General features: G+C 38.9%; 1 protein-coding gene across 1 annotated transcript in view; it reads right to left on the reverse strand.

Moving 5' to 3' along the window:
* The window catches only part of PSD3 (pleckstrin and Sec7 domain containing 3), a 375019-nt gene that overhangs the window by 170180 nt on the left and 182713 nt on the right, over window positions 1–22126 (reverse strand). Inside the window, exon 7 of the mRNA XM_006859907.1 lies at window positions 7915–7958. Within this exon, the coding sequence (XP_006859969.1) occupies window positions 7915–7958 (44 nt within the window). The remainder of the gene's footprint in view (window positions 1–7914; window positions 7959–22126) is intronic.

Genomic DNA, 22126 nt, shown 5'->3' on the forward strand with positions numbered 1-22126 from the left:
ATTACAAATGGCAATGTGAACAATAATATAAATTACATCACTTTCATTATCACTATAGATATTAAAGCTGTCATAATGATAAAACCCTAAATATAAATATTTCATCATCAGGAGTGATTCTACTGTCAATAAAGCTGATCATCAACTTCAAAAACAAAAACAATAACAAAAAACTCTGCTCTTTCATAGCTAAGCACTGGCTAATCCTTCCAGTTTCTTTAAAAACCTGATTCAGCATACTGGATTATGACTGAGAAAAAGTGCTTATGGATATAATACTAAATAGGAACTTGGATTCAGGTTCTTAACAAAATTACATTTTCTGTATGTGAGCATCTTCCCTAATTCTAAAGCTTGAAATCTTTCTTCTTTTTGTGCCACCAAAATCTGGGAGATCATACCAAATCCATTATTAGATTTCACTGACTAATTTTTGTTGTTAATTGCCACGGAATCGGTTCCAACGCACTGCGACCCTGAATAGGGTTTCTGAGGAGTGACTGGCAGGTTTGAACTGTGGACCTTGAGGCTGGCAGTCCAGTGCTTACCCTACAGCACTACATGAAGGCTAATTTTTAAGTGATATCAATTCTTCAGCTTCAAGTTGCCTTCAAGTTAATAGAAATATTGTTAATAACTATGACATTATTTCTTTTCTTTGTTGTTGTTCTTAAGTGCCATCGAATCTGTCCTGACTCATAGCGATCCTATGTGCAACAGAACGAAACACTGCCTGGTCCTGGGCCAACCTCACAATTGTTGCCACGATTGAGCCCACTGATGCTGTCACTCTGCCAATCCATCTCGCTGTGGATCTTTCTCTTTTTCTCTGACCCTCCACCTTATCAAACATGATATCCTTTTCCAGTGACTGTTTCCTCCTGACAATATGCCCAAAGTATGAGAGACAAAGTTTGGCCATCCTGGCCTTCAAGGGGCACTCTGGCTGCACTTCTTCCAACACAGGTCTGTTGTTTCTTTTGGCAGCTTATGGTACTTTCAATATTCTCTTCCAACACCATAACTCAAAAGCATCAATTCTTCTACGGTCTTCCTTATTCACTGTGCAGCTTTCACATTCATATGAGGTTAATAAAAATACCTGGCTTGGGTCAGGCACACCTTAGTCCTCAAGCTGACATCTTTGCTCTTCAACACTTTAAAAAGGTCTTGTGCAGCAGATTTGCCTAATGAAATACGTCTTTTGATTTCTTGACTTGTGCTTCTGTGAGTGTTGAGAGTTGATCAAAGAAGAATGATGTCCTTGACAACTTCAAAAAATAAGAATGTTGTTTATTGGCCCAGTGGTGAGGATTTTTGTATTCTTTACATTGATATGCAATGCATACTGAGGAAGGCTGTGCTCTTTGATCTTTATCAGTTAAGTATTTTAAGTCCTCTTCACTTTCAGCAAGCAAGGTTGTATCATCTGCATATCACAAGTTGTTAATGAGTCTTCCTCCAATCTTGATGCCATATTTTTCTTCATATATCCCAGCTTCTTTAATTATGTGCTCAGCATACAGGTTGAATAAGTATGTTGAAAGAAGAAAACTCTGTCACACACCTTTCTTAATTTTAAACCATTCAGTGTTCCCATGCTCTGTTTGAACAATTGCCTCTTGGTCCATGTACAGATTCCTCATGAGCACAATTAACTGTTCAGGGATACTCATATTTCACCATGTTGCCCACAGCTTGTCATGATCTACACAATCAAAACCCTTTGCATAATCAATAAAGCACAGGTAAACATGTGTCTGATATTCTCTCCTTTCAGCCAAGATCCATCGGACATCAGTAATGATATCCCTCATTCCATGTCCTCTTCTGAATCCAGCTTGAACCTCTGTAAATTATCTGTCAATGCATACTTGCAGCCATTTCTGTTATTACCTTTAGTAAAACTTTTCTCACATGGGATATCAAAGATATTGTCTGATGATTTCCACATTCCACTGGGTCACCTTTCTTTGGAATGGGCACAAATACGGATCTCTTCCAATCAGTTGGCCACATAGTTGTCTTCAAATTTCTTGGCATAGATGGGTGAGTGCCTCCAGTGCAGCCTCACTTTCTTGAAAGATTTCAAGTTTTATTCCATCAATTCCTGTTGCCTTGTTCTTTGCCAATTCCTTCAATGCGCTTTGGACTTCTTCCTTCAGTATCATTGGCTCTTGATCATATGCTACCTCTTGAAACGGTTGGAACACCAACAATTTCTTTTTGATACAGTAACTCTGTGTATTCCTTCCATCTTCTTTTGATGCATTCTTCATCATTCAATAATTTGCCAAGAGAATCCTTCAATAACAAAGGTCGAGGCTTGAATGTTTTCTTCAGTTCCCCCAGCTTGAGAAATACTGAGTGTGTTTTTCCCTTTTGATTTTCTGTCTCCAGATATTTACACATTTTATTGTAATATTTGTCTTTGTCTTCTGAGCTGGTCTTTGAAATTTTCTGTTGTTTTCTTTAGTTCTACTCAATGAACCCTGACTAAATTTATAGACAGAACAGTTAAAGAACAATATGCTTTACCTAACCACCATACATATACTACGTATTTAAACCATGGTTACTGCTTCATATGGGTTACTAAATTTGTGATGACAACATTAGCATTAGAATTATAATTTTAAAAAGTTTAGCATGATGAAAGAGTAACCTCCCTGGTTGCATAGGAGGTCATGCATTGGGTTGCTAACCCCAAGGTTGGCATTCAAACCCACCAAGCCACTCTGCGGGATGAAAAGGAAACCTTACACAGGGTTACAGGGTCCCTATGAGTTGAGATTGAGTTGATGGCAATGGGCGGGTTGGCATGATGCAGTATTTTCCATGTTAGGAACCTGAATACAATTTTCAGGCAGACAGTGGGAATGTTAAATCTGATTCTAACATTTCAAAGATAGCAATTAAAAAATACATATTTAGAAAGTTAAGCTTAATAGTATGAACACTCAAAATTGGGGATTGGATTTGATACTTTCTTGATCAAATAATTCATCTGAGTTTTATTAATTTTTCTGAAGTAGTCACCTAATCAATTAGGACCTCTACCAATAGCTTCTAATACCAGTCCTCCTACCTCTTTTCCTATATTCTCAACCTGATATTTGTTTTACAGACTTACTGTGTTTCCAATATCTACAAACATTGTCCAATGCATAGCAACTTCTATTGACCTTAGTTTCCATATCAGTAATTTTTACCAAGCTACAGATGACTATTGAAACTGAAAATGATAATTATCTTTGGACTCCTTAAATCCAAGTATCAACATATGTCCTTTATGCAAACAAAACTTGTTTGAACAATGAAGTTTCCCTTCCTTTACCTGTATCTACTATGAAGAAACACTATTCTGATGAATAATTTCATATACCTAGATTCACTGGACATTAAGGCAATAAAATACACATAAAATAAATGATCACAAGGCATCTTTTCTGTGGAAACAAAAATAGACAATTTGTCTTGAGGTTAAATTATTATTTATTAAAATAACACTTTGTTGTTGTTGTTAAGTGCCATTGAGTTTGTTATGACTCATAGTGACCCTGGATAGGGTTTCCAAGGAGTGGCTGGTGGGTTTGAACCAGTAACTTTGTGGGTAGCAGTCCAGTGCTTATCTGTCAGTGCCACACTGAGACTCTTAATATGAGAGTAGTAAGCACCCTTTTCCTAGTATATAAGAGGAGTTTCAGTTTTTCTCCCTGAGGTATTTCAATGTTATTTGTAAAAAGATTAGGGAGAAATACCATAAAAGGTGAAAATGTACAAGAAATCTTAAGTGCAATGCAAAGAATCACATTTATAACTTGAACGTGAGGCTCATCTAAATCTGTATAAATTAAAAGAAAAATCCTCTTGGGTAAATAAAAAAGTATTTGTCCTTCAGAGATGGACATTCTCTGTAGAGCCACAATTGAGACCGTAATTTAAATTATATATATAATTAGCAAAAATACAATTAGAATCAATACTGACAAAGTAACGGGCATAAGAAAGTTCCAGAAGTGTTGTAATCTGGAAAAATGGCTTTTAAGATATCACAGAGCAAAGAGACTGTGAACAGGGCTTTCTATTAACTGGCAATGGTTGAGTCACGGCCCACAAAGCAAAACTGAAACAGACCTCAGATTTTAAAATGTTGACAATCTGAAATGAGAACCAGAACAGGACACAGTATGGGTTGAAGCTCTGGAAAGGGAGATCTGGAAGAGACACAGTAAGCCCTTTCAGGACCCTGATGCATTAGACTGGATCACTTCCAGGACAGTGGAGAACCACACTTTGCCATCTTTGAGTGGAACACTGCTGTTTCTGACTCTGCTCAAATCTGACAGGCAAGAGATACGACTGTTATGCAACAGACACACTGATCTTACTTTCTAAGAGGGAAATTACTTTTCTATCAGGGCTTCAGCCCATTTATTTTTCCCACTCTGATTATTGTTCCAGTCATCCAAAATATAAAAATTTGCTCCCTTGACCATGATGGAACCAAGAACAACTAGTCTGAAGCCCTGCTGAGGAAGTAGTTGTTAATTTCAGATTCTGATCCTTGCTTTGAATAAAGAATGCAAGTGTCCTCATAAAAGGACAAGTACTAGTTAACCCACTGCCTCTCTATCACTCCCCCATAATACACATAGATGCAAACATTTGCACACTTTCATACTCACAGACAGCATTACACATAGTGATGATAAAGAAAAGGTAGGAAATCTTTGGAGAGCCTCATCTTCTTGCATAATTTAGTAATTTACTCTGTAAATTATCAGCACTGGTTTTCTTCAAAGAACAGTCTCAACTACAGTTCATAATGAAGAAATGAAGACGTCAAATAAGAAACTGCTAAACTTTTTACATATGATCATACTATACGATCTGCAAGGCAGAAAGATGCCCATGCACTCTAATTAGCCAAGGCAATTTGATACGTGTGGACAGACAGGAAACATTTTAATTTAAAACTGACTTGATGGTACTTAAACAACAACAACACTAATGAGATCACGGAAGTAATTACTGTTAACTCTACTTTGAGGAGGCATCTCTTCCCCAGTTGTATTTTGAGTGTCTTTTAACCTGAGAGGCTCACCTTCCGGCACTATATCTGACAATATTATGCTACTATTCATAATGTTTTCATCTTTTGGCACTATATCTGACAAGGTCCACCTGCTATTCATAATCTTTTCAGTGGCTAATGATTCAGAAATAGTCTGCCTCTTCTTCATCCTAGTCTGTTTTAGTCTGGAAGCGCAGATGAAACTTGTTCACCATGGGTGACCCTGCCAGTATTTAAAATACTGCTAGCAAAGCTTCCAGCATCACACAAGCTACCAAAGTACAACAAACTTGACAGACAAGCGGTGGAAAAGGGTAGTTAGAGAGGCCCAAGAACTAGCAGAGCACAACATCATATGTAATAATACACAAGGGTATCAATGTATTTATCAAAAGCTTAGTTCCTGATCTGAAAGATGAGGCAAAGTGATACACAACAGAGTTTCCTACAGCGTGTCAGAGAGAACACTAGTTCCAATACACGTGCTAAGGTACTTTAGGATCCAAAGAGGATGCATTGACCAAAAAGGCTGGGATACTAGCCTTGTATCTCCCATTGAAATTCAAAACATACATCAGATCGCAAAAGATTAAAATCCTGCAGTGGAGGAATCTGTTTAACCTGATCTCAGAATTTATTCAGCAACTTATGTGACTCATAAATCCCTTTTGTTTAATACACTCTGGCAATAGCAGCGTTCTTTCCTCAGGAAGTCACCTTGAGCAAACACTGATAAACAGTAAAATTCAGAAATTAATAAGATTATTAAGACTGGGCTCAAGTGTAACAATGATTGTGAGGTTGGTGCAGGATTGGAGAGTGCTTTGTTCTGCTGTACACAGGGTTAGTTGGTACTGACTTGACAGCACTTAACAACAACATATAGGTTGTCTGTAAGTGGTGGGATGTTCATAACTCAGGGTCTTATTGTACTTTGAAGCGCTACATTTTACTGCCAAATAGATCTAGGAAACATCACAAACAACACCTAACAACAACAACATAATATTAAGACTGGAAATTATATTAGTTGATCATTTCATTCACTCTTATAATTTTATACATGAAAAAGAAAGTTAACTATATGATAAACTATCAGTGTTTTATCCCTGGCAGGTAATGATGAATACGTGCAGATATGAAAGCATATAAATGAGAGGGAAATAAAAAGGAACAAGACAAGTAAGACAGAAATTACAGCTTTAAAAGCTCCAATGTTGCTACCATAAAAGGTAACTAACTTGTTTTATGTTAAGTGTTTGAGAACATTCCTAAGGCCTGATAATTGCTTTCTTTCAGAAGACAAAACTGCAGGCCAGGAAATTATTTAATTTGGTCCAATGACCTCACCAGTAAATGGCAAAGCCAGAATCTGTTGTACTCTAGAATCAGGTTTGTAAGCACAATGCTTTGCTGACTTTGACAAGGATCTGCTTACGGAATTCCCAACTCTAGACAGAACCCAAGGTAAACATTTCTCATACAAAGTCCCACTAAGTAAAGATTATAAGATTATAAAACCTACTGTACCAATCTACTACATCAAACATTGACATAACATTAAAGGGTAAGGGGGGACTTAGTTGTTGTTAAGTGCCTTGGGAGTCAGTTTAGACTCAGTGACCCTGTACTGGGTTTCCAAGGAGCAGCTTGTGGGTTTGAACCGTTGGGCTTGTGGTTAGTAATCAATTAGTTATCCTACAGCACCACACCAGGAGTCCTGGAAAAGGACATCAGGCTTGGTAAAGTGGCGGGTCACTGAAGACGAGGAAGACCATCTCCACCCCAAAGGAGATGGATTGACACAGCAGCTGTGGGTTCAAACGTAACAAGTGTGAAGATGGGAAGGACTGGGCAGTGTTCCATTCTGTAGCACACAGGGTTGGAATGAGAAAGAACAGACTCGGCAGCACATAACAACAACAGGTTGTCTGTATGGGGGGCCTTCATAACTTGGGGGTTTTACTATACCTTGAAAAACTACATTTTACTACCAAATTGAGGAAACATTACAAACTCTATTCATCTTTTGGAGATTGGTAACACACTTTGGCATTGTTTGTACAAGTTCCTAAATATTCTGCAGCTAAAGAGAATTTTTTAAAACTCTATTTAATCAATAAATTTAATCAATAATCAATAATTTTCAAACCTTATCTATCCATAGAACCCTTCTTTTGCATTAGTATCTATCAAACTCTTTGTATAGTTAATGATACAGGAAACAGGACTGGAAAACAGTGATCTTATGATGATGAGAAAGAATTAAAATAAATAGTACCAAAATCATTAGTATTTAATTTCATATGCAGTTTTATCAGCAAATTTTCATTTAGGATGCTATTTTTAAAGTTTTTTTTTATAAAGACACATTAGAAAAGATAATTCTATCCAAAAACAAGGCTCAAAAGTCAGGAAGGAACAGAAAACAAGGAAGAATGGAAATGGGGAATGCAAAGAGCAGCAAAAAGTTGTTACATAAGAGGACAGCAACGAATGTCACAAAACAAAAAAATGTTTAACTTGTTGAATGGAAAACTAATTATTTTATGTAAACTTTCTCCCAAACCACAACTTAAAAAAGATAACTGCCCATGCCATAACAATCAGATTAAAAGCAGAATAAGAGAATGCTAAGTACCATGGAAAAGATACAGGATACTCAGGGATATAGTAATATACTTTAGGTTTTATACCAAGTAGGTAGGATACTTGGTGTCAAATGAGAACAGGCCATGCATATTTAATTGTGCTCAAGGATCACCTTCAAGGCATAAAGACTGTAAGAAAAAAGCAAGGAGTTCATTTACTAAAAGGCTGGGATCCAGCACACTTACACTGCCCATTCAAGCTTCTCATTCTTGATTGAGTTGTACAGAGCCTGCAATGAAAGAAAATAAGAAGGCATTATTCTTTCAGTTTTGTTCCACATTTTCAATTCAGCAAATGACCACAGCCAAATGGCTTGAGTGAGTCAACAAGCAACTCCCTCACAACCTGGCGGTCTCACCAGGACCAGCATGAAGCCCCTTGTCAGGCATTCTGCTGGCTCTGCCGAGGTAAGGAAACATAAGTGAGGCAAACTGAGTATAACGTAAGTGGCGTCTTATGAAACTAAGAGACTTAACACACAAAGTACAAGGTGTGTGCTATAAACAAGACACTCGACACTGCATTACATTAAAATGTAGGAATAGGATTAAAATTAGAACATGCATTCTATTTCTCTTACTCAAAATATGATCCTATGGTTTCACTAATATAGGCATTGAGGAATTCAAATCTTTTTTGTTAATGCGGTAAGTTTAACTGTTTTCATGGCAACTTTTTGTTGTTGTTGCTATTAGGCACCATTAAGTCGACTTCAACTCATAGCAACACTGTATTGGGGTTTTCAAGGAGCAGCTGGTGAGTTTGAACTGCCGACCTTGTGGTTCAAAATGACCTTATGGTCTTGTGCTTTATCCCCCCCACAGCACCACACCAGGACTCTTAAACAGCAAGATATATAGAAGGGAGATGCTATTGTTTCCCTCTAGAAGATATTCAGTACCTGTGTATGTGACTTTATTTGGAAATAGGGTCTTTGCAGATATAATCAAGTTAGATGAGGTCACTGGGGTGAGTGCTAATCTAATATGGCTGGAGTCTTTATAATTAGATGAGACAAACACAGACATACAGGACAACACCACATGATGACAATGGCAGAGAATGGAGCGATGTGTCTACAAGTCATGCCAAGGACTGCTGCCTATATTAGAAGCTCAGAGAAAGGCATGGAACATATTCTCCCCTAGATTCATCAGAAACAGTACTGCCATGATGACACCTTGATTTGAACAGCCAGCCTTCAGAATTATGAGAAAATCAATTGTAGCTGTTTTAAGCTTTCATGTTTGTGGTGATTTGTTATGACTGCCTTAGGGAACTAATACAGGACACTCACACCAGATAAGGAAAATCATCTTAAAATAATAGTACAAATGCTATACCAATGGACTTAAGCTTTTATCATTATAACTTCATAATTCTGCTTTATAATTAAGTGCTGCTGTTGGCAGCTATCAATGAGTCAGTTCCTACTCATAATGACCCTAGATACAACAGAATGAAACACGGCCTGGTCCTACATCTTTTTCACAATTGTTGTTACATTTGAGCCCATCCATTATTACCGCCACTGTGTCAGCTCATCTCATTGAAGGTCTTCCTCTAATGAAGTGTTACACTGGTATTTGTATGGTGCTGGTGCTAGGTGAGACAGATTACTTCTGTAAAATGTTGCCAACAACTATGACAAAGTGATGTCAACGTAAGACTGCCTTCCTGATCTCTCCCAGCTCTGGCATTATTATGTACAAGTTCCTAGCAATCAACTTGCTCTTTTGTAACAAAACTACTCAAGAAAGTGCTACTCCATAGCTCTACTTTCTAACTGTTGAGTAAAATGTTATAAACACAAATGCATCTCTAAGGTATGAAACCACAACAGAAAATAATACTGAAGAACAGAATAACTATGTGATGGTAATATAATGAAGATGCTAAAGTAATTTTCTTCAAAGAACTTTAGACCTATAAGAATGTAAGGGTTTACAAAAACTTAATGACTTTGAAACAGCAATAATGGCGCCTGATGTGTCCAATCTCTCATACTACAAATGAAGGGGCGGTAGGTCCAGAAAGTTGTTGACGCAGCACAAAAGAGGAAAGATTGTACATTGTACCTTGTATTACAGTCTTGTCCACGTGTAAGGGGCTGAACAGATGAGCAGAATGACCTCACACCAAGAATGAACTTCCTCTTCAACCAAATAATTCCAAACTCAGGATGACATACTTAGGCTACAAACTTTGTATTGTTTAGTATTCCATATCCTTAGCCAGTATACTGACAAACTCAATGGAAGTTCTCCATATTGCTTTAATATTGGATAATAATAATTAGTATTGGATAATCATGGAAGCTAACAAAAATTAAGGTATATTTTTAATCAGTATCATGATGGTAAAGCATGTCTCCTTAAACATACAAATTAGATAATATAAAATTAAAATGATGGATAAAAAAAGGCACAAAGGCCAAGCTGTAAATTGGGAAAACTTTTTAAAAACTCAAATTAACTGAAGAAGTACAACACTTATGATTTAACCCGCATATGATGAAGCAAACACAAGAATGAAAAGAGAATAAAAACCTTAACTAAAGTCTCAGGAAACTCTGGCTGCATTAATGCCTTTTAAATGGATTCTGATACTATTATGTAGCATTCTGAACCCATAGGTAATTGTGGGCCAAGAAACTGCAAGTGAAAAGAGACTGATCATTAAAGGTTCTTTGAAGGCTTCAAGAAATTTGTAGATAAATTGAATGAAAAGATAATGGGATTTTTCCATGAGCTTTTTGAAAGCCCCTTGTATATGATTATACTCAATACTTGTTGTTAAGTGCGATATAATCAGTTCTAACTCACAGCGATCCTGTATAGGGTTCCTGAGGAGTGGCTGGTGTGTATGAACTGCCAACCTCATGGCTAAAGGTCAAGTACTTATCCTGCAGCGCCAGGACTTATGTATACACATACATACATACATATCTATGTGTGTGTGTGTGTGTGTGTGTGTCTATAGGTATGTATGTATGAATATGCACACACACACATATATACATATATAGACACATACATATTCATATGGAGTCCTGGTGTGGCTCTGTAGGTTAATGCGTTGGACTGCAAGGTCAGTTTGAGCCACAAGGTTAGTGGTTCAATCTCACCAGTCACTCCTTGGAAACCCTAAACAAGGTTGCTATGAGTTGGAAGCAACTCAATGGCACTTAACAACATATAAAGATAGGCAGTTGGAAATTAAATCTGAGCATCAAAAATTTTTCTAATATACTAAGTCAGAGAGTCTACTCAATAACATTGGTTTTGGTTTCTGGTTTAATAACTCCTGGGCTAATAACATCCTACTTCTAAGACAACTTATACTTAAAAATGGACTGCCATAAAACCTTGTTGCTGTTGTTAAGCGTTGTTGAGTAGGTTCCAACTCATGGAGACCCTATATATGGTCCCAGACTTTTTATATCGTCACAGGAGCAGAAAGGCTCATCTTTCTCCTGCAGAACAGTCGATGGGCTCAAACCACCAGTCTTGTGGTTGTGACAAGCATGCTCAGTATATACAAACCTACTTTGAATTTAGTTTTGTTTGTTTTTTTCCACATTGATAAGTCAGAGGCTGGACTCCTTGTGTGGTGCTATAGGATGAACACTGGACTGCAAACCATAAGGCCAGCAGTTCAAACTCACCAGCTGCTCCTCAGAAATCCTGTACAGGCTATTGAGTCAGAACCAACTTGGTGGCATTTAACAATAACAACAGTCAGAAGCCTGGTAGTGTAGTGGGTTATATGTTGGGCTGCTAACCACAAGGTCAGCAGTTTAACTCTACTATGGACTCTGTAGGAGAAAAATGAGACTTTCTGCCCCCTTACAGATTTACAGCCTTGGAAAACCCATACAGAGTCGCTATGGGCCAGAACTGACTTGAAGGCATACAGTCAGTCAGCCAGCCATAGTCAAATAGGAGTCCTGGTGTGGCCTGAAGGATAAGCACCAGAATGCGAACTGCAAGGTCAGTGGTTCAAATCCACTAGCCGATCCTTGGAAACCCTATACAAGGTCACTATGAGTCAGAAACAATTTGACAACACTTGACAACAACAATATTAGTGTTTTGGCTCTAGCCACCAAGTAAACAGCCAAAATCTATGTCCTATATAACGAACTTAACCTTGTGATGTGGTGCACTTACCAACCCAGTATGTTAGACTGAAAAGACACCCAACCTCAAGCAAGCATCTTACTCCACTAAGTGGGTGCACAAAAACAAATCCATTGTGGACACTAGAAAATTAATTTAAGCAACCTGGTGTGGCGCTCCAGGATAACCACCAGCTGTTCCTGGAAATTCTATACAAGGTCACTATGAGTTGAAAATGACAGTAGCACACAACAACTTTATCAAAAAGGACTGTGAGGCACAATTATTATGTAGAATTCATCTGTGTAATAAACATTTGGAGTACACTCTACATTTGCATACAGAATTGTACTAGGTGCCGATGAATTCCCTTTGCCTTTTTTGTTGTTGTACCGTGGAGTTGGTTCCGACTCATAGTGACCCTGCACAGGGTTTCCGAGGCTGTAAATCTTTATGGGAGTAGAAAGTCTCATCTTTCTCCTGCGGAACCGCTGGCAGTTTTGAACTGCTGACCTTGAGGTTAGCAGCCCGATTCGTAACCACTATGCCACGAGAGCTTTGCCTTTAGGGGTCTCTTATATAATGAAGATAAAACATGCAGCTCACCCTGACTGAACTTTACCTTACTGGAGAACTCATCAACAGAATCAAATGTACTACCTTCCTAGTTTCAAAGTGCAAGGTACTTTTATACATGTCATCTAATATGTGTATTTCTTTTAGAAAAGAGAAACAGATCCAATCTCAGGATCAAAGAATGTGTGGGAGGCAAGGGTACTGTTCCTGGCTTCATCACAAAACTGTCAATTTGAGACAAATCACTTCATTTAGGGGCTTCACATTTTTCTTTACAGAAGGTTCTTTAGCTCTCTTCCACATTTATCACTCTATGATTCTTCTTCAAAAAGACCTTAGCAATTACGGGGGCAAACTCCCAAAGTATTTTTCTTCTCTTGCTCTAGATCTTTTTATCTTCAACACTGAATTTCCCGACATAGTAAGTCATTCATAGCATCATTTTCCTGGTTTCATATCTCAAGCAGGGTTCTTATGAGTGAACAAATGAATGAATGTTGTTGTTGTTGTTGTTGTTAGGTGCCATTGAGTTGGTACCAACTCATAGCGACCCTATGCACAACTGAACAAAACATTGCCCAGCCCAGTCCTGGGCCAACCTCACAATTGTTGCCATGCTTGAGCCCATTGATGCTGCAACTTTGTCTATCCATCCCTCTGGGGGTGGTCTCTTCTTCTCTGACCCTCAACCGTACCAAACATGATATCCTTCTCCAGTGACTGGTCCTTCATGACAATATGTCCAAAGTACGAGAGACGAAGTTTGGCCATCCTGGCCTCCAAGGAGCACTCTGGCTGCACTTCTTCCAACACAGATCTGTTGGTTCTTTTGGCAGACCATGGTTCTTTCACTATTCTCCTCCCTTACCATTAACTCAAATGCATCAATTCTTCTATGATCTTCCTTAGTCACTGTCCAACTTTCTTCACATACATATGAGTGAATATATGAATGAATAGATACATATTTTTAAATTGAGTATAATAAAGCATGCCTGAGATCAAGAGGAAGGAAAAAAACGGTGTAGGGGAAGGAGACAAGAAATTGATTCTCCTGGGGTAGAGGGGTTTAGGCTTGTTTAATTTCCTCTTGCCAAATGCATATTTGTGAATTCAAGTAGCCTGAACCATCATTTCTCTAATATTATTGGGGGGGAAATGTCCTAATGTTAGAAAATGATGGGTTTGGCAAAACAATATTACTAAGTAAGCACAACTCCCAAAGCAGCTCTGGAGGAGCCCTGGACCAAATCTAAATGTAAATAAAAGTGCAATGGCTAATTAGTATATGGATTAATAAGTCAATGCTCCAAACCTGTATATTTCTGTGTTGATACCTTGAACTATACAACCCTGTGCCTTTGTTTGCTGGTTGTTTTTTGAGGTGACCTGGTCAATTAGGTAGCACAAGTATTTATGCAGAACACATTCCTTGTGTCTTTTTTCCCCATTAGCATTGTTTTCTGTTTGATTAGCTGCTGGATCTTAGGGAAATTTCTGTAAAATGAACAGGTACAAATAACACAATTCCAAATGTAAACAACTTTTAAAGTAGGAAGATATTTGCTAAGGTCCCTGTTTAGCAAAAGTTATAAAAAAAAAAAAGAAAAGTTTTTCCCTTTGTTCAGTCTGTAAACATCCAACGAATCACTTTATCAAGTCCAAATGCTGGTCCAACAACAAAAAACTAGACCACAAGTGACAAACTCAAACGTCTAGAGGAGCAGGTAAGTCAGACAAATGAGTAAAGCTGGCCAAAGACAAACTCCAGGGAGGTGGAGACAGCCACAATCGCAGGAGTAGCTAATACTCAGCTGCAGTGTGATCTAACGAAAGAGTAGACTGTAAATTCATTCGTATCAGCTCTCATTTTTTCAAAACTAGCTACCAGGTCGGCAAATTTTCCAGTCAGGCACCAAAACAGAGCAATGAAACAACAAAATCCACTGTGGGCCAGAAAAAACACATCTACCATCCAACAAGACACCACTTTTTGACCTCTGATTAGATTGATGTGCTTTAACTTCAAACAGGCAGTAAGAAACACTACACAGATATGACAAAATTTCTTCCCGGTTCATGATTTAGAGATTTCCACTTCTGAATATTTGATGAGCAAAAATCTTGAATATTTTACCCGATGAAATTTTTATGACTTTATGACGAGATTCCAGCCATTTATCAGTGGAACTAATATAAAGATTATCAGGATACATTTTTTTGTTTGTTTGTTTAGTTTTAAACATTTTTATTGTGATCTGAGTGAAGGTTTACAGAAATCATCAGTTTTACATTCAACAAATCCTATACTTTGCTTCATTACAATGACTGTAATCCCTTCCATGTACCAACAGTTAACAGCATTTACCTCTATTTACGTAACTATTGCATTCCTCTCTGTCTCCTGCTACCTTCATCTTTCCTCTGTTAATCTCCCCTTTGTTGTATATTGCCTGCCTTGTCACCCATGTTAACATGTTTCATCCCTCTAGCCCATGAATAATTTTCCCTCCTCCCCATACCCTCTACCACCCCTTCACCCCCATAATCATTGTAGATTGTTTCTTTTATCAAGAAAACCTTTTTTTCAACTTTCGCAACATTGGTCTCATACAATGTTTGTGCTTTTGTGATTGACTAATTTTTCTCAGTAATACATTTTATAGCTTTGAGAAATGTTGTTTGCAAAAAAGAAACTACTGTTGTATGCATACCATGGAATGGTCACCCATTCAAGATCAAAAGGGCAGTTATTTACCCAAGGACAAAATCAGAAGGGCTGGAAAAGAAGATGGAATGGAAACAAGAATCCCACGGAAGAAGTGGGGTAACTGAAACTACTTACTAGAAGGGGACTGCAATCATTGAAATGAAAGAAAGTATAAGATTTGTTGAATGTAAAACTGATGATCTGCTCTGTAATCCACTCGATTCACAATGAAAAGTTTTTAAAAAGAAACTATTGTTAGGAATTAGAGTTTAAGAAGTCATAAACAAACAACAATGCTATCCATATTCTGTTTTCATTTCTTAGCCTCTTTCTGTTTTATCAAGGAGCCTAGTTGTGTAGAGGGCTAAGCATTGAGCTGTTAAACATGAGGTTGGCAGTTCAAGCCCACCAGTCATTCCAGGGGAGAAAGATGGTGCTGTGGGCTCCTGCAAAGATTTACAAAGAAGGCATAAGGAACAATTCTATTCTGTAGTTGCACTGTAGGATAAGCACTGGACTGTTAACCGCAAGGTCAGCTGAACAAATCCACCAGCTACTCCTCAGAAACCCTATCAAGGGTCACTATGAGTCGGAACTGAATCATGGCACTCTCACAACAACGCGAGTTGGAATCAACTTGATGGCACTGGGTTTGTCTTTTGTTTTTCTTTTATATCAGCTCAGGACCTATTATTTAGTTTAATTTAAAATAATGTTTTCATATGGAAAGACATTTAGAACCCTAAGTTCATAGCTAAAAATCCTTTATGATTATGGTATCATTATCAATTCATATTCTTCCTTAAGATTATGACTAAAGCTTTAAAATCTGTCTGCTGCATGCAATGCCTACATGGCATACTTTGCTTAATTCTTCTTTATTGTATTTCTCCACTGCACAATAAACACGATACATTTTGTAATACATACTAATATATCAGGGGAACATTTTTTATATAACTACTGAACAATGATTAGAAAGCACATTTTTCTTATAATGTTAAGTGTTATTATTAAGTGCCTGCGAGTGGGTTCTGACTCATAGCAATCCTGTCTAGTGCTTCCATGGAGCGGCTGGTGAGTTTGAACTGCTGACTTTGTGGTTCAAACTGACCTTAGGATCCAGTGCTTTATCCCACAGCACCACACCGGGACTCCTAATGCTACTATTTGTTGTTGTTGTTAAATGCTGTCAAGTGGGTTCCAACTCATAGCAGCACTGTACAGGGTTTCCACGGAGTGGCTGATGGGTTTGAACTGCTAACCTTGCAGCTTAAACTGACCTTTTGGTCCAGTGCATTATCCTGCAGCATCACACCAGGAATCCAATGTCAGTGCTGTTGTTATGTGCTGTGGAATCGGTTCAGACTCTTGGCAACCCTGTACAGGGTTTCTAAGTCTGTAAATCTTTACGAGAGCAGAAAGATGGTATGTTCAAACTGCTGACCATGAGATTAGCAACATCTTTCTCCTGCAGAACAGCTGGTAGTTTCAAATTGCTGACCATGAGATTAGCAGCCCAATTTGTAACCACTACGCTATCAGAGCTCCTTAATGTTAGTGTTACGTGCCATCAAATCTTGTCTGACATGTAGCGACCCCATGAAACACAGTGGAACTGACCCATAAGGTTTTGTAGGTTGTAATCTTTACGGGAACAGATCTCTATTTCTTCCTCCCCCAGAGCCACTGGGTGAGTTAGAACAGTTAGTTAACAGGCAAATGCTTAACCACTGTGGCACCAAGACTCTCTTTTTCTTCTCATGTTAAGTATCGCTAAGATGGTTCTGACTCTAGTGACCCTCTATAGCAGGGCTGTGAACGTAATTAAACAGCAGGCTAATTTTTAAGTTGATAATTTTGTATGGCCCATTAATAATGCTATAAATTTTGGCAGAAAAGAGGTTCCCACCTCTGTTGTATAGGATTTCTGAGACTGGTTAGCAGTCAGTGCTTATACTACAGTGCCACACCAGGACTCATTATAGTGTAAATATGTTGTTGCCACTGATATGGCTCCAACTTATAATGACCCTGTATTGTTGCCATTGATTTGGCTCCAACTTATAATGACCCAGTTTCTGAGGTTGCAAATCTTTTGGGGAACAGAAAGCCTCATCCTTCCTCCGCAGACCAGCTGATGGGTTTGAACCGCTGATCTTACGGTCAGCAGTCCAGTGCTCATGCCACAGATTCACAGAGTTTCCATGAGTAAGGTGTACCACATTATAACTCCATATACAGTATAACCAAACCCAAACTCACTGCCATTGAGGTGATTGTGACTCACAGCGATCCTGAAGAGGGTTTCTGAGCCTGTAAATCTAGTGGGAGCAATAAGCCTTATCTTTCTCCCACAGAGCATCTGGTGCATTTGAACAGCTAACCTTGTGGTTAGCAGCCCAATACCTAACCCACGGCATCACCAAGTCTCCTTTATACAGTGAGGGCTATTTTTATAACTACTAAAAACCAAACCCCTTTGCTGTCAAGTCATTATGAGTCATAGCCGATCCTAGAGGACAGAACAGGGCTGTTACAAAGACTTTCCAAGGTTGTAATCTTCATGGAAGCAGACTGGCACATCTCCTGCACAGTGGCTGGTGGGTTCAAACTATTGGTGGTTTAGTTAGAAGGCAAGCACTTAACCACTGTGCCACCAGGGTAGGGTTCCTCTTTATAACTACTGTTGTTGTTGTTAAGTGTTGTCGAGACAGTTTCTGACCCACAGCGACCCTTTATAGGGTTTCCGAGGAGCAGATGGTGAGCTTGAACTGCCGACCTTACAGTTCAAACAGCTTTGCAGTACAGCGCATTAACCTACAGTGCCACAACAGGACTCCTTTATAACTACTTTGTTGTTGTGAAGTGCCATCAAGTAGATTCCAACCCATAGTGACCCTGTACAGGGTTTCCAAGGAGCAGCTGGCGAACTTGAACTGCCGACTTTGCAGTTCAAATGGTTTTGCAATCTGGAGCATTAGCCCATGGCACCACATATATAACTACTTGTTGTTGTTGTTAAGTGCCATCGAGTCGGTTCTGACCCATAGCGACCCTGTACAGGGTTTCCAAGGGTGTAAATCTTTACTGGAGTAGAAAGCCTGATCTTTCTCCTGCGGAGCAGCTGGTAGTTTCGAAACTGCTGATCTTAAGGTTCGCAGCCCGATTCGTAACCACTACGCTACCAGAGCTCCAACAATAATTCATGTTGTTTTTTACATCTAACAGTATAATATAAACAAACCTTCCCTTAAAGTCATTCACTCACTCATTTATACATTCAGCCAACCAATATTTACTTAGTCCCTACAACCCTACTATTGAGTTAAGGGAACAGAGGAAATACTGTTAAATGCATAATCATTCAATGACAGTGATCTACAGGTATCTAGATAGAAACACAGGCAGAATTGGTGATGATGGAAAGTAGGAGTATACCTAAAATTACATAAATGTTTGACAGAGGATGTTTGTACATAGGTATTTATTTACCTTTGCTGCAAACATATCCATGAACATGGTTGTTGTTGTTGTTGTTAAGTTTTGTTGAGTAGACTCTGACTCAGTGGCCTTGTATAAGGGTTTCCAAGGAGCAGCTGGTGAATCTGAATCACCGACCTTGTGGTTCAAACCAAACTTGTACTCTAGGGCATTATCCTGCTAAGCCACACCAGGAGCACACAGGGGACAAAATTATAAAAACTTCTTTAGACATTACCAAACATCTTGTGAGAATGATTTGCTGGGCCTCTCAGGACTATAGTCTCAGGGACACCATGGTCTGTTGGAATATAGTCTTCAAACATTCATGGTGAGAGCCACCAGCCACTCCATGAGAGAAAGATGAGGCTTTCTGCTCCCACAAAGATTTACAGCTTTTGAAACTCTAAACAGTGTTGCTATGAGTTGAAATTGACAGGACAGCACTTTACAACAGTCCACAAAGACAAAGTTCTACATACACCCTACTTTAGTGAGCAGTGATTAGGACCTTAAAAGCTCAACAGCAGTCATCTGAGGTTCAACTATACGCACTTTCCTATGCAGAGGAAAGAAGAGAGCAGATAATTGGAGATACTTGAAAATAATTATTTTAATAGACCACATGGATATCAGTGTCCATGATATTGAGACCAAAAGAACTAGATGGCACCTGGCTACCACTATCAACTACTCTGAAAGGAATCATATTCAAAAATCCTGGAGAGAGTGGGACAAAATGTGGGACAAAATTCAAAATCATAAAGAAATGACCACGCTTACTGGCCATATAATAGACACTGGAGAAACCCCAGAACTATGGTCCTTGGTTACCCTTCAGGTCTAGAACCAATACATAGGTCTACAGGGGGATCAACATTACTGAGGTGCACACTCCATAGAATGGTAAACCATTTGAGATCAAATGGGCAGTTTTTACCTGAGGAGAATATTCAGGAAGGGGAGAGGGGAGGGATGAAAACAAGAAACACAGGGAGAAACTGGAATAAAATGATAATACAGTGAAGGAATTGCAATTGAGAGGAATCAAAGTGTATGACTTTTAATATAAAAGTAATGATGTGCTCTGTAAACCTTCACTCAGTTCACAGTAAAAAGTTAAACAATCCATAGCACCAGAAATATATCAACGTTTTAAAAATGTGTGTAAGTATATATAGGTATTATTTTGCTGCTACCTGGAATCATGTTGTTGCTTTGCAGGATTAGCAGTGGGCTACTAACCACAAGATCAGTAGTTCAAACCCACCAGCTGCTTTGAGGGAGAAAGTTGAAATGGTCTGCTCCGGTGAAGAGTTTACAGCTTGGGAATCATAAAGAGCAGTCTTACTCTGTTGTATAGAGTCACTATGAGACAGAACCGACTTGAGGGCAGTAGGTTTGCTGCTATATGTATTCTACTCCTGTGCTCCTTGTGTGGGCACAAGATGAGACTTTTTATAGCCTCAGAAACCCTATACAAAGTCGCTGTAAGTTGGAAATTGATGGCACTTAACAACAACTGCTGTGCTCCTTAGACTTTGTCAAATGCCTTGTTTCAAACACCCAAAATTTACCCATTCCACTCCCCTTAGCCAAAGTGGCACTGTGGGTTAATGAGCTAGACTGCAAAGTCAGTTTGAACTGCAAGGTTGGTGGTTCAAGCTCACCAGTCGCTCCTTAGAAACCCTCTAGAATGTCGCTATGGGTTGGAACCGACTTGACGGCACTTAACAACAACAATAACATATGCTGGGGGTAGGGCAAAATTCACCACTTGGAATTAATTTGGTACTTTGTCATCATGGACAAAATTATGGTGCGAAGACCAATTATTATTATTACTAACATTTATTGAGTACTAACATCAGCCATTCCTCAGAAACATTATACAGGGTCACTATGAGTTGGAAATCATCGGACAATCTCTTTGATATCTCAAGTGAGCAAAGTTTTGCTAAAGGTAATACAGAAACGGCTGCAATCATACATTGACAGAGAACTTCCAGAGGTTCAAGCTGGATTCAGAAGAGGCCGTGGAACGAGGGATATCATTGCTGATGTCCGATGGATCTTGGCTGAAAGCAGAGAATATCAGAAGGATGTTTACCTGTGCTTTATTGACTACGCAAAGGCTTTCGATTGTGTGGATCATGACAAGCTATGGACAACATTGAGAAGTATGAGTATTCCAGAACACTTAATTGTACTTCTAAGAAATCTGTACCTAGATCAAGAAGCAGTTGTTCGAACAGAACATGGGAACACTGAATGTTTTAAAATTGGGAAAGGTGTGAGACAGGGTTGTATTCTTTCACCATACTTATTCAACCTGTATGCTGAGCAAATAATACGAGAAGCTGGGTTCTATGAAGAAAAACGTGGCATCAGGATTGGAGGAAGACTCATTAACAACCTGCGATATGCAGATGATACGACCTTGATCGCTGAGAGTGAAGAGGACTTGAAACATTTACTTATGAAGATTAAAGAGCACAGCCTTCGATATCGATTACATCTAAATGTCAAGAAAACAAAAATCCTCACCACTGGACCAATAAACAACATTCTTATCAATGGAGAAAAGATTGAAGTTGTCAAGGACTTCATTCTTCTTGGATCAACTATCAACACTCGCGGAAGTAGCAGTCAAGAGATCAGACGACGTATTGCACTGGGCAAATCTGCTGCACAGGATCTTTTTAAAGTGTTGAAGAGTAGAGATGTCAGCTTGAGGACTAGGGTGCGCCTGACCCAGGCCATTGTGTTTTCAATAGCCTCATATGGATGCGAAAGCTGGACAGTGAATAAGGAGGATCGTAGAAGAATTGATGCCTTTGAGTTGTGGTGTTGGAGGAGAATGCTGAAAGTGCCATGGACTGCCAAAAGAACCAATAAATCTGTTTTGGAAGAAGTGCAGCCAGAGTGCTCCTTGGAGGCCAGGATGGCTAAACTTCGTCTCTCCTACTTTGGATATATTGTCTGGTGGAAACAATCGCTGGAGAAGGATGTCATGCTGGGTAGGGTGGAGGGTCAGAGAAAAAGAGGAAGACCCCCAACGAGATGGATCAGCCAGATGGCATCATTGATGGACTCAGGTGTGGCAGCGGTAGTGAAGTTGGCCCAGGATCGAACATTGTTTCGTTCTGCTGTGCATAGGGTCGCTATGAGTCGGTTCCGACTCGATGGCACCTGACAACAACGAGTTGGAACCAACTTGGCAGCACACAACATCAACAACAACCACATGCCAGAATCTGTTCTCTTCACCACTATCCGGGAGATATTATTTCCATTTTACAAATGAGAAAAATGAGGTGCAAAGAGGTTCCATAACTTGCTATTAAGTGTCAGATCTGGAAAAGGAACTCTACAGTCTGATTCTAAAGCCTTTTTTTTTTTTTTTTTTTCCAATTTGGGGCTGGTGACTTTTCTTTTTTCCCTTAAAAATATTTAAGCCTTCTTTAGGTTTTAATTTGCCATCTTCTTCTTCTGACACATGAGCTT

Source organism: Chrysochloris asiatica, unplaced genomic scaffold, assembly GCF_000296735.1.
Source record: "Chrysochloris asiatica unplaced genomic scaffold, ChrAsi1.0 scaffold00035, whole genome shotgun sequence".
In the NCBI taxonomy this organism is placed as follows: domain Eukaryota; kingdom Metazoa; phylum Chordata; class Mammalia; order Afrosoricida; family Chrysochloridae; genus Chrysochloris; species Chrysochloris asiatica.